Raw genomic sequence first — 20,827 nt, forward strand, 5'->3', positions numbered from 1 at the left:
CTCGATGTGTTTCACATATATCACCACGACTGGGTTGTGCGTGCTGCATGTGCTTGATTACCGAAGTTTTTCCTTAAATGTTGGCGATTTGCACTGAACACACTTTGAAGGGCGTGGTTTTGTTTTTTTGTATAAAGGTAACCCCAACTTAAGTCTTCCGCTTGGCATTATGCAGCATCATGTTTGACGCAATGTTTATCATTCTTTTTTTACCAGCTTTGGCGAGGTTATGTGCTGAGGCAAAGCAACCTTTTTGGGATGATAAATTAATTGGAAATTTGTATGAGCAACAGACTACCCTCCGATCTATTAAACCGTTATAATCCTGTCCCCATTATATTTTCATTTAGCCAGTTTAAGGCAATCGCATATGGTCTGGTTCCTGCAGTTAAATTCAGTCTAACCATGTTTACAGTGGTATTCAGTTTAATGTTTTGGATTTTCCACTGGTTTACAGTCCAATGCTATAAACTACTGACACTTCTCACGTTTTTTTCAACTTTTTACGAGTCCCCTTTTCTGTATTGCATATCAAAAAAGCACGTACATTGCAATGAAATCTTAACTGGAAGGATAATAAGACATCTCTAAATATTGTAGGTTAAATTGGGGGGAAAGGCATTTTTTTAATGTTAAACCATCCATAGTAAACAGTACAGTGAGTTTATTTTACGTTATTTGTAATGGGGTTTTAATCTTGTTCCAAGCTGTTTGTAGCTCACATTGCCTCTTAACAAGGAGCCCTATGACATTGTAAGGAGAAATTCGTTTTTATTCCTTTAACAAAGAGCCATGGTTTGGGGCCTGAATTACAATAAAGGGCATGACCAAAATGATAAAGATGGTTCCATAATGTTATAGATGATTGACAATCTCTCAGTACCATCCTGGTGAGTTGGCTGAATTTCCAGATGAGTCCACTTTTTTGTGTTTTAAGTGCCATCAAATAACCAGGGTCATCTTAAATGCCAGGATAAACATTGCATAGAAACATGCGTTTCGAGTATTTGGCTGCTATAAATTTCTGCATGAGAAGCCAATTGAGCTATCATTTGTGGCCAGATCGCTTCTCAAAAAGGGTTATAAGCGGTGACTTCAAGTCTCAATCATCTTCAGCACTGGGCCAATTTAACTTCAACAAAGGGAGCTGGGATGTATAATGTACCTGTAAGGCACCGTTTTAACATCGAGCAGTTTCACTTCGGTGTACCAGTCGTTTTGATTACACGTGGATACGATCAGGAAATTAACCTTGCCTGGTAAAATAACAGTTTAGTTTCGAATACATTTTAGCTGGAAACCAGTACCATTTTCCCATAACAGACATGGTGTCCTAACATTTCCTTTGCAAAACAAAACTTTATCATGTTGGAAAATAGGTTCTCGTTAAAATAAAAAAGTACACCTGATAATGGGGCTTTCCAGATTAGCAAAAATATAAGGAAGGAAATGTACGATTTTTTTATACAGTATTTGACATTTCCTGATCGTACCCTAGTGTAATCAAAACTACTGGTGCAGCAAACACCGTAGTGAAACTGCTCGATGTGAAAACGGTGCCTTACATGTACATTATACATACCAACTCCCTTTTTTGAAGTTAAATTGGCCCAGTACTGAAGCTGATTGCGACCCAAAGTCACCGCTTATCCGTGCATCTCTGCATCATTTTCAAGGCACTTCATTTGGCCCGTGCGGTATTTCAACAAATTGAGATGGGGAGGGGCGATAAGCTCGCAATGTTAGCCAAGTGGGATTTTTTTAAACACTGCGCAGATACGTTAAGTCTTATCAGAATACGACTGGATGTACCAGGGTCGGCGTACAGTGCAATAATATGACCGGTTCGAACTTGTCCGTCTGGTGATGTGGTAATCCCTTCAAACCCCACCCACAAATCCATTTTACTCTACCGGCACATTTCTATTTTCAATCCGACTTGGCCGGCCGCAGGAAACGCAACACATTCAGTCGCCCATTGCCACCGCGACCACCTGCCGTTAATTAGGTGATGTGGGTTCGCCAGTGTGAAGACGGACGGATTGGAAGCATTTTTGCACGTTCATTAACGTCTAATTGTTACCGTCACGGGCGGTAATTGCACGTATGAAATGTTGGAAGCCGGATGAGCCAGTTCCTCTGCATTTTAGTTGCACACGTGGTATCTGCCTCTTTGATTACGGAGCGCTGAATAGGTCACCAAACGCGCATTGCTGAAAAACATTGCAAGTAAAAAAAATTGCGTAGGTTTGATTTGGTTACCCTTGCGACAACACTATTTTTAACCTAAGACCTCTCGTATAAAATACGAAGAGGTTGGGAGTAGTGGCAGAGTGGTTAGCGCAATGACTTGTGTTTAATGGCAAGCCACCTTTCAACATAATTGGTGACATCTGGAGCAACCTTGGGTCCACCTCTTCACCAACCCGCAATGTCCAGTGTGGTGAAGTCTGCTCAAACGGCAGACAACTAAAAGACCACCACTACAATCCTAACAAAACATAAAACATACTACGTATGTATGTTGAACTGCTTTCCCACCCCTCGTAACCAACCATGTTCATCGCAGGTGCGGGAAATACATACTTTTATACTACTACAGTATAAAAGTGCTGTACAATAAGAATATACAGGTAATGTATAATAATAATTCAATTATATTATTGATTTGAGATAGGAAATTGTGTGATACCAGTATCGGTCACCGTATCACGTTGGTGAGTTTCCTGCATTCTGGAGACCCGGTATTCGGGTCTCCAGTACTGTATTTGAAAACCACTATACATTAATTAATCCATTATTTAAACAACAAAACAATGAGAATAAATAAGTTATCAATCATTGCCTGCAACAATGAATTTTCCATTGGCATTTTAAATAGCAAAGGCAGCTTATCTGCATGTCACGCTATGCAGGCACAATGTCCGAATACCAAGCGAATATGAATGTCAATCTGCACTGAGCATGGCAAATATTTCGGTATCTTCTCGTACTGTCACTTGAAACTCATTTCTGAACTCCTTGAGGGCCCCATACATTTGACACACTTTATCTGGAAAATGTTCTTACAGTGGCAGGGCCAACTCAATCTGGTTCATAATGGCCAGCAGCCGTGTGAGTGAGACGTGTCTGAAATTAGAAAAAAAAATGTTCCAGGAACTCTGGAGATTTGGGATCAACGAAGGCATGTAACGATTCACCTCCGTCATGATTTGATCTATTTGTCCCTACGGTTGCTGCAAAGCGATCCACGAATGAATGATAGATCGTCATTTATGATCTATGTGCGGATTCTTTCGTGGCTGGTTATAACGGGATGAGCTGCGAAACTCACAAAACACGTTCGCCACGCGTCCCCAATCGCATTTCTTTGACAACGCAAAGAACGTGAAACTTGCTGATGTCCAGTTCGTGAGTAGGATATCATTTTTTTCGGAAGGGCGTACACTTTTTGGAGCCCTCCTAAGCTATAAACTATAAAAACAAAAAAAAGTATTTTACCAGGTAAGGCCCACTGAGTTCAAGAGCTCTCTTTTTTCAGAAGCGACCTGGCCACAAATGATAGCTCAACTAAGTAAGTGGCTTACGTGGAAATGTATTGCAGCCAAATACATTACTCTAAACACATGTTTCTAAATGCGGAGGGAAAAACCGGAGGACCCGGAGAAAAATTCCACGCGACCACGGTGAGAGAGACACACAAACTCCAAATTATACAGGTGTCAGGATCGGGATCGAACTCCACGACCTCCTGTATACCAGACGAGGTAGTTAACATCTCGCCAACGTTCGAATACGAAAACCCAAGGAGCCCCTCAATTACCTGTGGTGAAAAATTCCAAGCATTGATAGAGTACTTGTAACACGGCCGATGTCCCAACAATTGTGGAATGTACTACCACCTGTTTTTCCTTAACGCACCGCTCAATGAGATGTCGATCGGCCCGAGGGGGTTATTACTATGACCATACTTCACCACACTATAGTCGAAGGCAAGAAAGCTTCGATGTTGAACCGTGGCAACAACAAAAAGTACGCACCAACAATTGATATTCGCTGCAATGCCCTGTGCAGACAACATAATTTTGGAATATCTGGAACTAAAGATGTTTTTTTGGGACAGCGTCCTCAGCCAGCACCTTTGAAGTTTCTTTTTGGTTTATAAGTTCACAAAATAAATCACGAGATGTAATGTTTTTTTTTAAAGCCAGATTGAATACAGTGAGTACGTCATACTAACCACGTTTGGGCGACCGTACGCAAAAAATACGGTTCTAATTATAGTCACACCGGATTTCAAACTCCACTCCCACGTCGCCACAATGTTGCACGCCTCCTTTCCTCCGCCGTTACGGTCAAACTCTGCATCAATGAATCACACAATGTGGGGGAGGCGGTGGTGGTGGTGGTGGGTGGCTACATCCATCCAGCACAAAGGGATTCATCACGTCGCTTAAAGACAGAAGGGGGGGGGGGGTAGGCGAGACTCATGTCGGAGTAGCAGCCCAAGGAGGGCTGCTACTCTGATAGGTAAGGTGTTGGCAAAAGGTGTTCGTTGTTGCAAGGCATGCGGGAGGCCCACTGGGCGGCCCCTGACTACACAAATAAAAAAATACTGCTTTTCATCAAGGATCTCAAAGCGCTGTACAGGACGCAGCAGCAGCAGATACTCAGATTTTTTTAAAAACATATAAATATGACAAATGTGAAAACAGCTCCCATTATCGTGGTGCTGTCACAAACCCCCAATGCTTTAAAATGCGTGGTGGCCCCTGACACTGACAATTAGTGAAGAAACATTGGGGGTCGGTGGATAGTCACGACATGGCAAGGGCTTGTGGGAGACCTTCATCCAGCAGTGGATCGATGATGGCTCAGGATGATGATGAAAGACAGCACTGAACACTTATCGGCTTTATAAACATGGGTAACAATTGGACCTCTTGCTGAATTTCGACGAACAAACAGGGGGGGGGGGGTGTGAAAGGCTAATTAACAAAGTATTGTCCAAATACTTGCATTTAATTCAAAGAAATAATTTAAAAAGTTTACCTACAAAAATATTTTTTTAAGACTTCTGAGTTGTGTACAAGTTTCAAGGATGTGTCGTGTTTGGTATTCATTCAAATCGATATTGCAAAAAAAATGCACATCGAGTGGTTACACTAAAAAAAATGTCCACGTACAGGGTCAAGCCATTTATTGTTACCACACTGATTTTTTCGGTTCTTCTAATAACCCTCCCTCTCTGACTTTCTTTGCAAAGGCCAATTGGATATTTGTGAGACTTTACGGGACAATATATGGCGTGGAAATAATGACACGTGTTATTGAGATCACTGGGAGACGTAGCATCAGGGATTTTTTTAAATCGAATGTGTGCTTTCGAAATCTATAGTAACTCCTGCCAAATTTCGATTTAAAGCTTTCGTGACTGCAGGGATTCATCTTCTTGGTTCTTTCGGTAAAGTCACGTAGAAGGGAAATAATACAAATATTAAACTATTTTTATTGTTTTATAAAAAATATAAAACGATAAAAAAATTATATAAAACAATAAAAAAATAATTTTTTTATCGTTTTATATTTTTATAAAACAATAAAAATAGTTTTATATTTTTATTATTTCATTATTTCCCTTCTACGTGACTTTACCAAAATAGTTTAGTTTTATTTTTGTAAAAATGTTTCGTGATTTGCTTACCTTTTCCTATACTTTGCACTCATTTCGTGTTTTTGTATTGTTTATTGCAACGTTCGAACCCACCCCGCCCCTTACTGAACATGTGAAAAAAATAGCGTTATAGCTCATCGGATTCCTCAAGTATAACTACATATTCTGACGGTGATCCCGTGTGCAAAACAAAACAGAACAAATACACAATGGGTAAAAGACAACAGCAATAACAAACATCCGTTAAACTTTGTTTTGTTTCTCTCTCTGGCGTGCGTGCGTGTTGTGTGTTGCGTGAAAACTCCGACCGAGTCACATGATGCCACGAGACTGCTGCTGCTGCTGATGCTGCTGCTGCTGCCCTCTGACACAGCGGAACAGTTCCGTTCTTTGTGGACAAACGAGTAATCAAAGCGACGTCTCGTCAGTTCACCACCACCACATCATCATCGTCGTAATCATCATCATCGGCAGGAGCAGCAGCTCACTCTTCATCTCCGTGGGAGGCGGCTCCCTTTGTCATCACCCCCATTGTTATAATCATCATCATCAGCTGCTGCTGCTGCATGGCTCTGTTTAAGCGCTCCTTGTATATCCTTCGCCATTGTTACGAAGATCATCGACTGGCTCTTCCTCTCGTCGTCGCATCATCACCACCAACACCACCACCAAACGATTCGTCTCGTCATCATCAATAACACCACCACCATCATCGTCATCCTCATCATTAAGATAATCACCATCAGCCGATTATTCATTTGTAACCTCTCATTATAATCATCATCATCATCAACACCGTCATCGTTATCAGCAGCGATTGGTTTCGTCGGCTCATCGTTATCACCACCACTGTCGTCAACATCCTCATCATCAACACCCTCATCCTCATCACCAGCACCCTCATCCTCATCACCAGCAACTTTATCACGCTTTTGTTTGGCAGTTGCAACTCGAGGTCGAGAACGCCGCGGGTTCCCCTTGCGCTGCTCCAACTCCGCCACGCAGTGGCGTGGGTAAGTAACCACATCCACCATCATCATCACCACTACCACCATCATCATCACCGCTACCACCATCATCATCATCGCTACCACCATCATCACATCATCATCGCTACCACCATCATCATCGCTACCCACCATCATCATCAGCTACCACCATCATCATCGCTACCACCATCATCATCGCTACCACCATCATCATCGCTACCACCATCATCACCGCTACACCATCATCATCGCTACCACCATCATCATCGCTACCACCATCATCATCGCTACCACCATCAATCATCGTTACCACCATCATCATCGCTACCACCATCATCATCGCTACACCATCAATCATCGCTACCACCATCATCATCGCTACCACCATCATCATCGCTACACCATCATCATCGCTACCACCATCATCATCGCTACCACCATCATCATCGCTACCACCATCATCATCGCTACCACCATCATCATCGCTACCACCATCATCATCGCTACCACCATCATCATCGCTACCACCATCATCATCGCTACCACCATCATCATCGCTACCACCATCATCATCGCTACCACCATCATCATCGCTACCACCATCATCATCGCTACCACCATCATCATCGCTACCACCATCATCACTCGCTACCACCATCATCCATCGCTACCACCATCATCATCGCTACCACCATCATCATCGCTACCACCATCATCATCGCTACCACCATCATCATCGCTACCACCATCATCATCGCTACCACCATCATCATCGCTACCACCATCATCATCATCGCTACCACCATCATCATCGCTACCACCATCATCATCGCTACCACCATCATCATCGCTACCACCATCATCATCGCTACCACCATCATCATCGCTACCACCATCATCATCGCTACCACCATCATCATCGCTACCACCATCATCATCGCTACCACCATCATCATCGCTACCACCATCATCATCGCTACCACCATCATCATCGCTACCACCATCATCATCGCTACCACCATCATCATCGCTACCACCATCATCATCGCTACCACCATCATCATCGCTACCACCATCATCATCGCTACCACCATCATCATCGCTACCACCATCATCATCGCTACCACCATCATCATCGCTACCACCATCATCATCGCTACCACCATCATCATCGCTACCACCATCATCATCGCTACCACCATCATCATCGCTACCACCATCATCATCGCTACCACCATCATCATCGCTACCACCATCATCATCGCTACCACCATCATCATCGCTACCACCATCATCATCGCTACCACCATCATCATCGCTACCACCATCATCATCGCTACCACCATCATCATCGCTACCACCATCATCATCTCGCTACCACCATCATCATCGCTACCACCATCATCATCGCTACCACCATCATCATCGCTACCACCATCATCATCGCTACCACCATCATCATCGCTACCACCATCATCATCGCTACCACCATCATCATCGCTACCACCATCATCATCGCTACCACCATCATCATCGCTACCACCATCATCATCGCTACCACCATCATCATCGCTACCACCACCATCATCACAATCGCTACCACCATCATCATCACAATCGCTACCACCATCATCATCACAATCGCTACCACCGTTAGTACAGACTGCTATCATCACCATCGCTACCACCATCATCATCACAATCGCTACCACCATCATCATCATCGCTACCACCACCATCATCACGATCGCTACCACCATCATCACAATCGCTACCACCATCATCATCACAATCGCTACCACCATCATCATCGCTACCCACCATCATCATACGCTACCACCATCATCATCGCTACCACCATCATCAATCGCTACCACCATCAATCATCGCTACCACCATCATCATCGCTACCACCATCATCATCGCTACCACCCATCATCATCGCTACCACCATCATCATCGCTACCACCATCATCATCGCTACACATCACACGCTACCACCATCATCATCGCTACCCACCATCATCATCGCTACCACCATCATCATCACAATCGCTACCACCATCATCATCGCTACACCATCATCATCGCTACCAACCATATATCCTACCACCATCATCATCGCTACCACCATCATCATCGCTACCACCATCATCATCGCTACCACCATCATCATCGCTACCACCATCATCATCGCTACCACCATCATCATCGCTACCACCATCATCATCGCTACCACCATCATCATCGCTACCACCATCATCATCGCTACCACCATCATCATCGCTACCACCATCATCATCGCTACCACCATCATCATCGCTACCACCATCATCATCGCTACCACCATCATCATCGCTACCACCATCATCATCGCTACCACCATCATCATCGCTACCACCATCATCATCGCTACCACCATCATCATCGCTACCACCATCATCATCGCTACCCACCATCATCATCGCTACCACCATCATCATCGCTACCACCATCATCATCGCTACCACCATCATCATCGCTACCACCATCATCATCGCTACCACCATCATCATCGCTACCACCATCATCATCGCTACCAAACAAAGACAGATCAACCCTATAGCCTGAACAGAACTGTTGGGGCAAGTGCTGTTAGCGAGCACCTATGAAGGGTCTGCACGGCACACGAGGGGGTGGGTGGTCAGCACCACGCCCAACCGCCTTTGTCTCCCTAGTGGCGATGTTCTTACACACCAGGTACTCATTTGAGGCTGAGTCGACCCAGGTGAAGCCCAGGACCGAGTCGGATAATCGTCACCGGTGTTGGCCGTGTGTGGGAGTCGAACTCGAGTGGCCAGGTTCGTAGCGCTAACCGCTGCGCCACCGCTCCCCAAGTAACAACATCTGCCATCATCATAACACAGTGGGTCACATGCACATCCCTTTAAGCAATCAATCCACCGCCTAATGAGGTCTCTCTCACGCCGTTCGAGGCCGTGTGGAGTTGTTTAGACCATACTTCATCGTGCCGTGGTGGGGTGAATGAACCTTCGATTCGAAGACCGAAAGAATAGACTTTTAAAAAATAAAAATCTATTTGTGGTAGAGCGTTGCGAATTGGTTGCGGCGATCTGTTCAGCAGCTAAATGCCAGTGCCCCGAAGTTTGCTGGCCACGACGAAGAGAGCTTTTCTGGAGTTGAGAGTTCGTGTCGTTTGGCCATTCCTCCTCCGTTAACAGAGCGAATACCACGTTTGGTTTGCCCATAGGGTCACCTGTGTGGGTTACATGGCCACAATCGCACTCCTGTGGCTCAGCTTTTCACGTATCTCTTTTATGTGGCCCCTATGAATCTCGGTGTCGGTGTGTTTCTATGGGGGCATGGTCACATTCTCACGTGGCACTGCGGCTTGTATTTTTATTGCACGCTTTCATTTAACTCACTCTGTTGTTGTCCTCAAATCTTGGAACTCAATTTTAACCCACTTCCCAATGTGGTATCGACTGCAAACTTGGTATACTTATGTCACACTGATGACAATACTATCTTCTATCACAAAAATAAAATCAACATATTTTTGAACATTCTTTTTCATATGTTATGTTTCGGCTTGGGTCTAATTGTCCACGGTCAACTGACGTTGGCTGTAATTGGCCACGGTCCCCTTACGTTATGGCAAGCTTCGGGGCCACTTCCTATAGTCATGGAGTTCTTCCATTACAAGTAAATTTCATAAAAGCGTGTTTAAAAAAAAAGTGTTTTTAAATATATTACTTATTTAACGTTCCATTTACGGAGGAGTTGCACGCATCGGACTTAAGACGATGCTCTGATGAGGTTGATTGGTGACACCAGAAGACATTAATCAGAGTAGAGTACGGTGCAAAAATGTATCTTGCTGCACTTCTACAACCCAAAACTTAGAACCACCCCGCTGCGTGAATGGTGGCCTCTGTCCAAGAAGTATACAATATATCAAATAACAAGCAGAAGAATAATAACACAATTGATCCTGCTAACAAACATTTGTGCTGGCAATGACCACTGCTTAGCCATAGTTAATGTAAAAAAACACGACTCAACACACTCGTGAACAACATCGCCTTCAAAAGAACAGATATTGTTGGCAGTATGTTGAGCAATTGGTCTTTTTTCATAGCAAATAAAACCACAATTATGTTTGGAAGTATATTTTTTAGTTGGTGTTGAACTGAGTGTCCAGTTTGATGCAGCTGTGGTACTTACTACAGTAATTGTGTGTTTTTTTTTAATGAATTATGTACTAACCGCTCTAACTTTGCGTCAATCTAGATGGGCACTTCAACAGCATTGATTCGTTTCGGGGCAAGCCTGACTCTGCTGATGAGACACTGCGTGTCGAAATCACTCTGCAGCTGCTGGAATGTTAGAGAATACAAAAAAAAATCAGTTTTTGTGTGATTACGCTCACAATACCGTGCAGCTCAGCATGCCCGAGAAGAGATTACTTAAAATTGTTGCAAATTATATGCAACTATTATGCTCGTGGTGCTAAACGAGAAACAATATAGACGAGGCGGTAAAAACTAGACCAACAGGATCGATCAAATCGTTACACTGAAGAGTAAAACAGTAATTGAATCGTTAATGCACACAACATTCGACATATGTAAAGGTTATTCAATAGCTACCAATAGCTAACTGCTGTATCCATATACCATTTAAAAAAATGTTACTCGGTAAACAAATTTTAAATGTAATTCTCATCAGGCCCCGTGGTGTAAAGTCCAGTCCTCTAACTCTTCATCTACTCTATCTCTCTGGCCCCTCTGTGCTACGAAAAAGGGTCATTACCTGAAACGTTGCCTGTTATAAATACGTTATTTTTGTCCTCTTAAGGCTACAGTGTTATTGACCAAATGTTGTGAAGAGGCTTTCGGTTCTTCTGAGGTGGAAGTCCAATGGTGCAACTTTTCACACGGCTTTGTTCGTTTAATTCGTAGGCTTTCGCGACCGATATCATCCATAAGTTGCTTTTTGGGGTTATAAATGTTGCATGCAACATTAAATACGGCAAACGGTGACGCTTCTCCCTGCCTCCGTTTTGCATCGTATTTGCACATTTTCCGAGCTATTGCGACTCATCGCAGACGGAGAGTCTGTGCCCATGATCGTGTACGCACGGGAAGATGAAGGCACGAGGTATGAACCCCACCAAACCCTCCTTGCCGTAGATAGCCAAGCTCCAAAGAGCATCCTCCTCCACATCCACCCATCGTCGTCAGCAAGAGGCAGGAATCTGGGCAGGGAACGATGTGTGCCCCAATCTATGAAAACACGAGGCACTGTGGGGAGGAAAAAACAGGTCGAGAAGAAAGTACAGTACTGTATTAGGGGCAAACAACTGATGTGTGTTATTTAAAATAGGCGCATTCATCCACCTTCTGTCGTTTATTGTAATATTAAACCTCTCCATTCTGTCGTAGATTAAGGAAAATCCACCCTGTTTTAATGTTGCTACGATGGCTCGCTGTGACAGTCCTCATCCAGGCAAACACAGAACATACCTGTCAACCCCTTATCAGTTACTACAGACCAATTCAGACCTTATTGGTCACCCCGTGCCCCTATAAATCTCAACGTTAATTCTACAAAGTCCCATCACTAGGGAGCAACACAAATAGACAATCCCCACCACTACACTCACCACTCGTAAGTACACTCACCACTACTACACTCACCATTGCATACCTGTCAACCCCTTATCAGTGCCCTACTTTACTACAGACAATACTAATTCAGACCTTATTGGTCACCCCGTGCCCTTATAAATCTCAACGTTCATCCTACAAAGTCCCATGACAAGGGAGAAACGCAAACACATTTTTGCCAGTATTGAAACGGCTGTACGCCGTATGGACCTGAAAACTCAATTTCCCTGTAAAAGAATACGGGGTAAACCGCATGGGTTGACACGGTATGACAATAGCTGTTGCATAAGCAACAACAACAAAACACAACATTCGCCATTAATTTGAACAAAGTTGTGTGTTGTAGGGTGACAAGATTATTTGAATATTCTTAGGTTTTTTTTCGGTAAAGTCACGGTTCCACCTGAAGACGGAAGCTTGTGTTGCCTCCGAAACGTCGTGATTTTTATTTTATTTTAATTTTACTTTTATTAATTTTAATTTTTTTTACCTACGTGACTTTACCGAAAAAACCTAAGAATATGAATCCTTGCAGTCACGAAAGCTTCAAATCTAAGATTATTTGATGCAACTTTCATCGAGGAAAATGTCACATTTTCAACAGCTTTAGCGGCTCGCCCTTCACCGCCGACACTGCCGTTTTAAGGTCAAAAAGTGGCGTAGCGAGCGCTTGTTGTTTTCCATGTGTTGTTTCTCAATATCAGTTTGTTTTTCAGTTTCATTTATTAGGTATAACCCTGTGAGCCATTCGGCTCTTGAGTCAGGTGCAACCGCAACAAACAAAAAACTAAAACATAAACAAGAAAACATCTTAAAGTGACTATGCGCAAAAGAAAAATCCAGGAAAAAACTGCAAAGTCGTCCAGAAAAAAAGCACCGTACACCAACGCTGTGCAAAAATCCCAGTGGTATGTAAATCAAACAACAACAACAACAACAAGACAACTTAGATTAAAGCCATCATTATAAATTCTAACTCCATACTCCAACAAACAAACATGGCCAAACCAAAAAACTTTTCGAAATCACCAAAATAAAGCCATAAGCAATGTAACAGTGATCATAGGAAGCACGTAGAAGCGTGCACACACACACACGCACGCGATTTGCAGTGGATCGAGCCGTGTTAAACCGTTAATGATTTAAGTATTACTGCAATTTAGCCTTTCAAAGTTCAGGCCAAGGGTGCTCGGGGTGGAAAGTCCAAACCGTGTTGTCAGGACTTTGGATGTTGGATTAATATTTGCCGACAGACAAGCGGCTTGCCTGGTTGTCTATTTTGTAAGCACCACGACCAACATTTTTTTTTACAAGCCTCCTATCGTTCTAACATTACACTTTGCAAAAAAATTTGTAAGTGCGTACAGTATGACTTTTTTAAAATTATCCAAGTCAAACGCCTATCCAAGGTTGAACCTGGAGAGTTGCTTACATGAGATGCCAGCTGGCTGCAGGTGGCAGCGGAGCTTCGGAGTGGGCAGCAGAGGGCAGTGCAAGCACAATCCATAGCTGTGTTGTACTTCTATGATCTCCTCTTCCCCTTTCACCAACCTACTACACCGGTCATCGTGGTGAAGCGTGGTCAAGAAGCTTTCATGACCCACACGGCGTGGGGAGGGCCTCAGTTTATTGGCAAAAGGGCTGCACGTGTACAGCCAAGTTAGCAAGGTTTGGCTACGTACGGTGTGGAATAAGTTCATGCATACATCGTAGGTACAGCTCTTTTGGTCCTGCCGTGAAAACGTGGAAATTATCTCAGTTTCACATTCGTCCAGGATCTATAACATCGTAGGGTCGTGAGGGATGGCGAAAGCTTGGTTAGGCTTTCATCCAGAAGTGGATTGATCATGACTGCTGATGATGACGACTTTGGCACAGCGAAGTCTTCGGGTAAAAAAATAAAAGAAATTACCGTCGTTGCAGACTTTTTCGTCAAGCAGTGGCAACCAAGAGGCACAGCAAATATATACGACCCTGAAAGGTTGACACTGGCACGGCTGTTTATAATTACTCTCAATGGGTTCGTACCAGTTGATAGACATCCATCATGCGGTAAGGCCTGGATATGAGCACCAAGGTGTGCCAATGGTGCCAGCAGCATGCGCGTTGAGGGCATCACGCCGGCTATGTTTAGTGTCGGTGGGTCGGCTTGTTGACTGAATGCTGCTTCATCCCCGCCACAACACGGTCAAAAAAACCGCAGCGCTCTCCTGCCACCAGATCACTTCAAGAATTACCCGCACATGCGGGGGATTGAGTAAGCCATTATGCTCTGCACAGACTGGAAGGTCGGGCGGCTCCGGTGACACTTTTTAATAGCTCGCCCCCCGACCTTGTCCTGATGCAAGGCTTAAGCGTCGTGTCCGTGAAGTGAAAGGTCGCGGTCGCATTAGTTGCACTCGAAAGAGGGGCTTGTTGGTGTGTGAGAATATGCGGCTCATTTTGAGCTCCAGCTTGTTGATTCATGATCGAAGAGAGACTGCCCAAAATGTGCCAATCGCAATACGTATTTTCTAGTTTACCAAGTTTGTCGTGCGATTTTGTACACACGTACCGCACCTGCTAATGTAGACAATTCCGTGTAATCTAACCTCTTGTGTAATAGAAATGTAAAAAAAAACACTGCAAAATGTGAATTTAACTCGTGTGGCTTTTTGACACAGACGATTACAACGTGAGTGACCCAAATTGATGTACTGGTTATAGTATCCTCCATTTCCATTTTGTTTCGACACTGATAAGATACTCCATGTACCCATTTTGCCGGTCCTCATGCAATGCTATGCTCCGTAGCTTATTTCTACTTGTCGATGTTGGGACTTTTGTAGAGCTCTGCGGTCACAGTGATTAGCACACTAAACCATTAACCCGGGCGACCCGAGTTTGATTCCTGGCTGAGATGAGTGGTGAGTAAAATTTTTATACTGGCCCCTTGGGAAAAGTATGGTCAAACAACCCCCACCGACCAATACAGAACTGTTTCAGTTTCAGTTGAATTTATTTGGTATAGTCCTGTGAGCCATTCGGCGCCTGGAAATGTGAGGCTTTCACCCACCAGCGGCTTGACAAATGGCTGTAAAAATCGGCACGTGTGGTCGGTATAATTAACTTTTGACAGAATGTTCCTCGTATATCAAGAGGCGGCAATGCAGTGCTGCGTGACAGCGAGGTCAGACTTGGGTTTCAAAAAAGACCGAACTAATACATCGCACGCTTGCTACAAGACTGTAATGTGCACCAGTGACTCAGGATGAGCAGTACTCTTTGAGGGGTTTAGTCAAAAAGGTTTTAATAATATATGGTACCAGCCTTGCTGACCCAATCTTCGAAGCCCCCATTATTTGTGTGTTGATTAATTTATCGTATGAATAAATACTGTAAAACTGTTATATATTTACAATAAAAAATTGTACACTTGTAATAAGTGAGTGTTTTACTGTGTTTAGCATTCTCTAAACTTCTTTTGTCACCCAATGACACAGGCTAAGCATGATCACCTAGAGATGTTGGATGACCGCAATTGTTAAAACCGCCATCAACCAAAGAGACCGGTCTGTGCGCTTCACTCCACCCAGCACAGTGGCACAAATCCATTCTCCTTTCCTTTGGTTGTAGGGTTCGAGGGAAACAAAGTGGGCGAATCGAAACGTACGTTTGAAAAACAAAACCGTTTCCGATGGAGCGTTATCTGCAATATTTCTCGACGCTGGGAGACCCGCGAAGGAGCCCGGGCGATGACGAGAATGAGGCCATCGTCTCGGAGGAATCTGACGACGTGGAGCAAAGCGTCCTACAGCCTCCACCGTCCTCATTTCGAGAGTCCCTCAAACGCATACTCACGTCTGAGCGCTTCCAGGTACTCAATAATTTTTTGTCACTATTTTTTTCTACAACCAGATAAGGCCCACTGAGCTCTATATAGATCTTTTTCAGAAGCAACCTGGCCACAAATTATAGTTTAAACTAAGTGGCTTATCATCACGTGGGAATTTATAGCAGCCAAACATACTCTCAACTGCACTTTGATTCTAAATGTGGAGAGAAAAAACCGGAGGACCCGGATAAAAATCCACGTGACCATGGGAGAGCATGCAAACTCCCGCACCTATTAGCACGGTTGGCTTCGTATGGTGCAAAAGAAGTTCTACATACAGACGTCGGGGTCAGGATCTAACCCACAACCTCCTTTATACCAGGCGAGGGAGTTAATATCTCACCACCGCTGTCACTATAAACAGCTCCTTTTCTCATAACTCTGTTGTGCTTTCTTGTTGTTACGACACATGATACTTCCCAAAGGTACAACCGAAAGCTGTCCAGCACAATCATTAAAATCTACGCAAAAAGGATTAACTCATTTACTACTTCACTAAGTCATAGCCTAATGTTCTGATAACATTTATGTGTTATAGAGGCTTGGTGTCTAACCAAACATCTGAAGTGGGCTGGAGCAGGGCTGCATTATGAAACCTGTGACTTCAGGTTTGATTCTAGCCCACAGCTATCATTGGTGCCGAGTGATATCTGAACTGACTCTGGGCCACCCATTCCACATCACCAATCTGCACCGACCGATATGGTGAAGCGTGGTCAATCAACCCTCATGTCCGACACTCTGTGGGGAGGCCTTCATCCAGCAGTGAATTAAGAGCCATACCATAATTTTTTGTTTACTTGTGATGCCGCAGGTGGCTGTGGTGTGCCTGGTGCTACTGGATGCCGGGCTGGTAATGGGCGAGCTGATAATCGACCTTTCCATCATCAAAACTCACAAAGACAGCATCGCCCCTGAGGTAGGTCCACCTGCACGACGTTAGGGTCACGCATTGGCAGGGTTGGCAGGGTTGGCAGGGTTGGCAGGGATGTGCAGCCAACAGAGAACCTCAACAACATTTCTGGTTGTGGCCAAAACAGTTTTATAAGGGCTATACAGGCGTGCCTGGAACACACTCACACTATTATCAGTATAAAATATGCTCTGCAATTGATGCCCTTCGCTCAATGAAAGAATGAACTATGATGTTCACATTAGTTGCTGCAAGAGAACGCCAATTCGTGGGGGTGGAGTGGTAGTTTTAAGTGAGTTTCAGACTCCATGCAAGGGGTAATTATCCACACATGCTATGTCAGTTATGGCAGAAACCAGTAAACAGATCTTGTCAAAGTATGAAAGGGATTTTTTTCCTCACTATAGCTTTGTCTACATAATTGGAATTTGTATTTCATCACCCATTGAAATTTTACAGGCATTTGTCAAAACCACTACTGGATAAAGACCTTCATCCATGGGGATTGTTTGGTCATGTACATAACTGCCACTGCCAGTCAGTGTTAGTGATGTTTAGCAGTGGCTGGGAATTGAACTGGGGTCGCCGGGGCCAAAGCGCAGTGGACTAACCACCGTGCCACCGTTCAAACCCCAAAATGTAGGCTAGTGGCCACAGCCATAGCGAGCTCTATACTTGATGTGTTGCGTGATGTGTCTAAATATTTTCCAGGTGAGGGACCCAGCTGAAATTAATCCCTCGGTTATACGGCGTGGGATCTTTGTCTTTGTTCAGGTTCTGCACTACATGAGCCTTGCCATCCTGTCGCTTTTCATGGTGGAGCTGGCCGTCAAGCTGTTTGCCTTCCGCCTCGAGTTTTTTTGGCACCCGCTGGAGGTGCTGGACGGCGCCGTTGTGGTCATCTCGTTTGCGCTGGACATTTTCTACGCGTCGCGGCACGACGGCTTTGATGCCACCGCCTTCCTCATTCTGCTGCGTCTCTGGCGGATCGCGCGCATCGCAAACGGTCGGCACCACTAACCGCACGAGCGTACAATTCAGAATAAGAATATTTATTTGTACTGGAGGAATCCGATGAGCTATGAAGCTCTTTTTCACAGATATCCAGTAGTTTTTTTTCACAGATGTCCAGTAATTGACGCGTGTGTGCGCGGTGCTGTAAAAGGTTTGGCTTCGTGGGATCGATTCATAAGTCATGACATGCAGCATTGGTTACAATTTAATATCCTGACCCTTCGGCTATGCCTCTCCTCAGGTTGTACATGGTGGATGGGGATCCTCTCCATGCATTTTGTGGGTGCACAGATCCCTGGATGAATTGCGCCTTTCAATGTAAACCATTACTATTAATTGACTATTTTTCAATATGCTGGTTAGTGCGCGTCGGTGAGACCTGATGAGATTCTCTTATCAGCCCCTTATTTCTATTCGGCGTTAAAGTCGCCGGACAGACATTGCGATGGTCAGGTTTTGGATGTGGTACATCTGACGTGGATTGATGAATGTGCTTGTCACCCACAGGCATCGTTATGTCGGTGAAGAACAGGACCGGACGCCGTGTCGCCGTGCTGAAACGCGAGAAGGAGGCTCTGCAGAGGCGCTGTCTTGAACAGGTGACGTCCGCGCTCCCCTTCCCCTCATGCCATGGGGCATAGAGCGCCAGAGCCGATGTCCCCTCTGCAGGAAGCTCAAACCAAAAAAATGCCACACGAACCCACAACAGTTAGCTGCCCCTGAAAACGCGTGGTGACGTCAGCATATTCTGTGGAAGGTTTGTTAAAGATCTTTTGGTTTGCGGTAATTGTTATATCCCTTGTGATCATTATATGCTTTGATGGTTTAGGCTTCCAAAATAATGTTCGAAAACTTTTTTTATATTGACTTTGGCGTGGTTTTGTAGTGTTGGCTTAAATTTAACAGTGTAACATTTTGGATGCATATTTCCCTACTTTATTTAAACATTATTTTGCCTATTAAATGGCGTGTATTGAATGTTGGATAACTAATAGTTAACATTGTTAAATTGTTGTACAGTGATACACATAATGACTTGCAGTTGGCATAAATGAGGAAACGCTGCACGAAAAATGTTAAAAGCAGAAGTCTGTGAAAACATCCCACTAGTTCAGGAAGCTGAAACTCAGAATAAAACATTATGCCAAGTGTGCATACTTAAAAATGGAAGTAAAAGCTTTTCTAGTGAACATCTGAAGATTAATCCACATGATTCTAAGAATGTTCCTGCTTTGGGTGTTACAATTTAATTTAAAAAAAGGTTATTTTTGTCTTGTTTGTTCAGCCTCATTCTATCAGCCTAAAGGTATCATTGAAAATCTTGCATAAATTATAGGCAATTCTCCCTCGCTCACATCTATGCATACACTTTCAAATAACTTATTTAAATGCATGTATATAAATTCAAACAGTTACTGGAATTCATTCAGCTGATGAGACGTCGCTTTTTTCCAAGGCTTTTTTTCAGGGCCATCCTTTTTGGAATGTTAGTTCAGACTCTATTTTAAGCACGTTTTAATTGTTCGGTAGAAGAAAAAAAAATGACTCAACGGAGCACGAAACATCGACAATCGATTGACAGAAATCCGTGTTTATTTTATCTCACGCAGGAACAAGAGTTGGAATATCTGCGGTCACTGGTACAGCAGCATGGGATCAAGTGGCAGCGTCCGAGCCAGCCCAGGTGTTAGGAGACCTTCGTTCAGATTAGCTGTATCCAAAGGGCACCGTTGTAGGTGTTCGAGATACATGAACCATTCCCTGATGATACACGTGCATCGTGATTGATAATTATTAGATAGGGCTTTTCATGTTTGGTGGCCCAGCTAGGGGATGTGACCTCGTATTTTCTTTAGCTGTGTGGTCAGCCACTCTGCAATTTGCATTGATTTGTGTGGAGGGCCAGTTTGAGTGGCGGGAAATTGATAAGTTCCTGAAGAACCCTGGAAATTTGGTGGTTAAAATTAATCGAGGGAGTTTTCTGCAGAGCGGTAAGATGTTCTCATAATTTTCGAGTGTACATAGAGCCACATGCCAATCCAAAAATAATCTGCGACTGTAGCTTGTTACTGTGTTTTATATAACCAGCCATTCGGGTTTTTGATTCTGTAATGCATTTCAAAATAGCTCGTACATTTTAAGTTACCTCAAGCAATATCAATTAAAGATTAATTTAAGCGCGGAATTAACGATGTCCGCTGTGGAGCCACCAATTCAATGCCACTGATCACCAACAAGATGTGAAGTTACCAGTGAGCGATAGACGTTTTGGCCTTTCGATGTGTACCATATATATTTCTGTATTGCATTTTTTTTACACCATAACAATGTACATTTGGCGCATTGTTGCACCACCACACATGAATATCGTGATGAGTTCCAGTATTACAAATTAAATAATATATGCAAGTAGCAGTGCAGCAATTTCAATTCTTTTCCCCCTCAAGAATATTATACTGAGGTAAACATGACTGGTGTCGACCCGTTTTGGCAAATTGCTTAAATAATGGGACGAAAGATCCGAGATCGCGTGGCGTTTCCCGCGCATTTCACCACACACGCGCACTGTACCGCACTGTACGTGTGTGTAACCAAGCTTCGCTGACGTCACCCTGGGGGGGGATTGTGACGTCACGCCCCCGTGGTGACGTAGCCGCACGTGAACGCACCCTCCGTGACGTCGTCAAAAGC

General features: G+C 44.0%; 1 protein-coding gene across 3 annotated transcripts; it reads left to right on the forward strand.

Moving 5' to 3' along the window:
- Positions 1 to 6,039: 6,039 nt before the first annotated feature.
- Positions 6,040 to 20,534, forward strand: HVCN1 (hydrogen voltage gated channel 1). 3 transcript variants are annotated; one of them, XM_061561189.1, is made up of 7 exons: positions 6,040 to 6,078; positions 6,618 to 6,687; positions 15,951 to 16,191; positions 17,024 to 17,128; positions 17,897 to 18,128; positions 18,644 to 18,735; positions 19,747 to 20,534. In XM_061561189.1, the coding sequence occupies exons 3-7, from the start codon at positions 16,012 to 16,014 to the stop codon at positions 19,825 to 19,827; spliced, it is 690 nt and encodes a 229-aa protein (XP_061417173.1). In that variant the 5' UTR covers positions 6,040 to 6,078; positions 6,618 to 6,687; positions 15,951 to 16,011; the 3' UTR covers positions 19,828 to 20,534. The 3 variants fall into 3 exon arrangements, with proteins under 3 accessions (XP_061417173.1, XP_061417172.1, XP_061417174.1); XM_061561188.1 differs by having other exon boundaries at positions 6,047 to 6,687; positions 19,747 to 20,533; XM_061561190.1 differs by lacking the exons at positions 6,040 to 6,078; positions 6,618 to 6,687 and having other exon boundaries at positions 15,722 to 16,191.
- The last annotated feature ends 293 nt before the right edge of the window (positions 20,535 to 20,827 follow it).

This window comes from Lethenteron reissneri, chromosome 27 (assembly GCF_015708825.2).
Source record: "Lethenteron reissneri isolate LAM-NWPU_2019-01 chromosome 27, ASM1570882v1, whole genome shotgun sequence".
Classification (NCBI taxonomy): Eukaryota; Metazoa; Chordata; class Hyperoartia; order Petromyzontiformes; family Petromyzontidae; genus Lethenteron; species Lethenteron reissneri.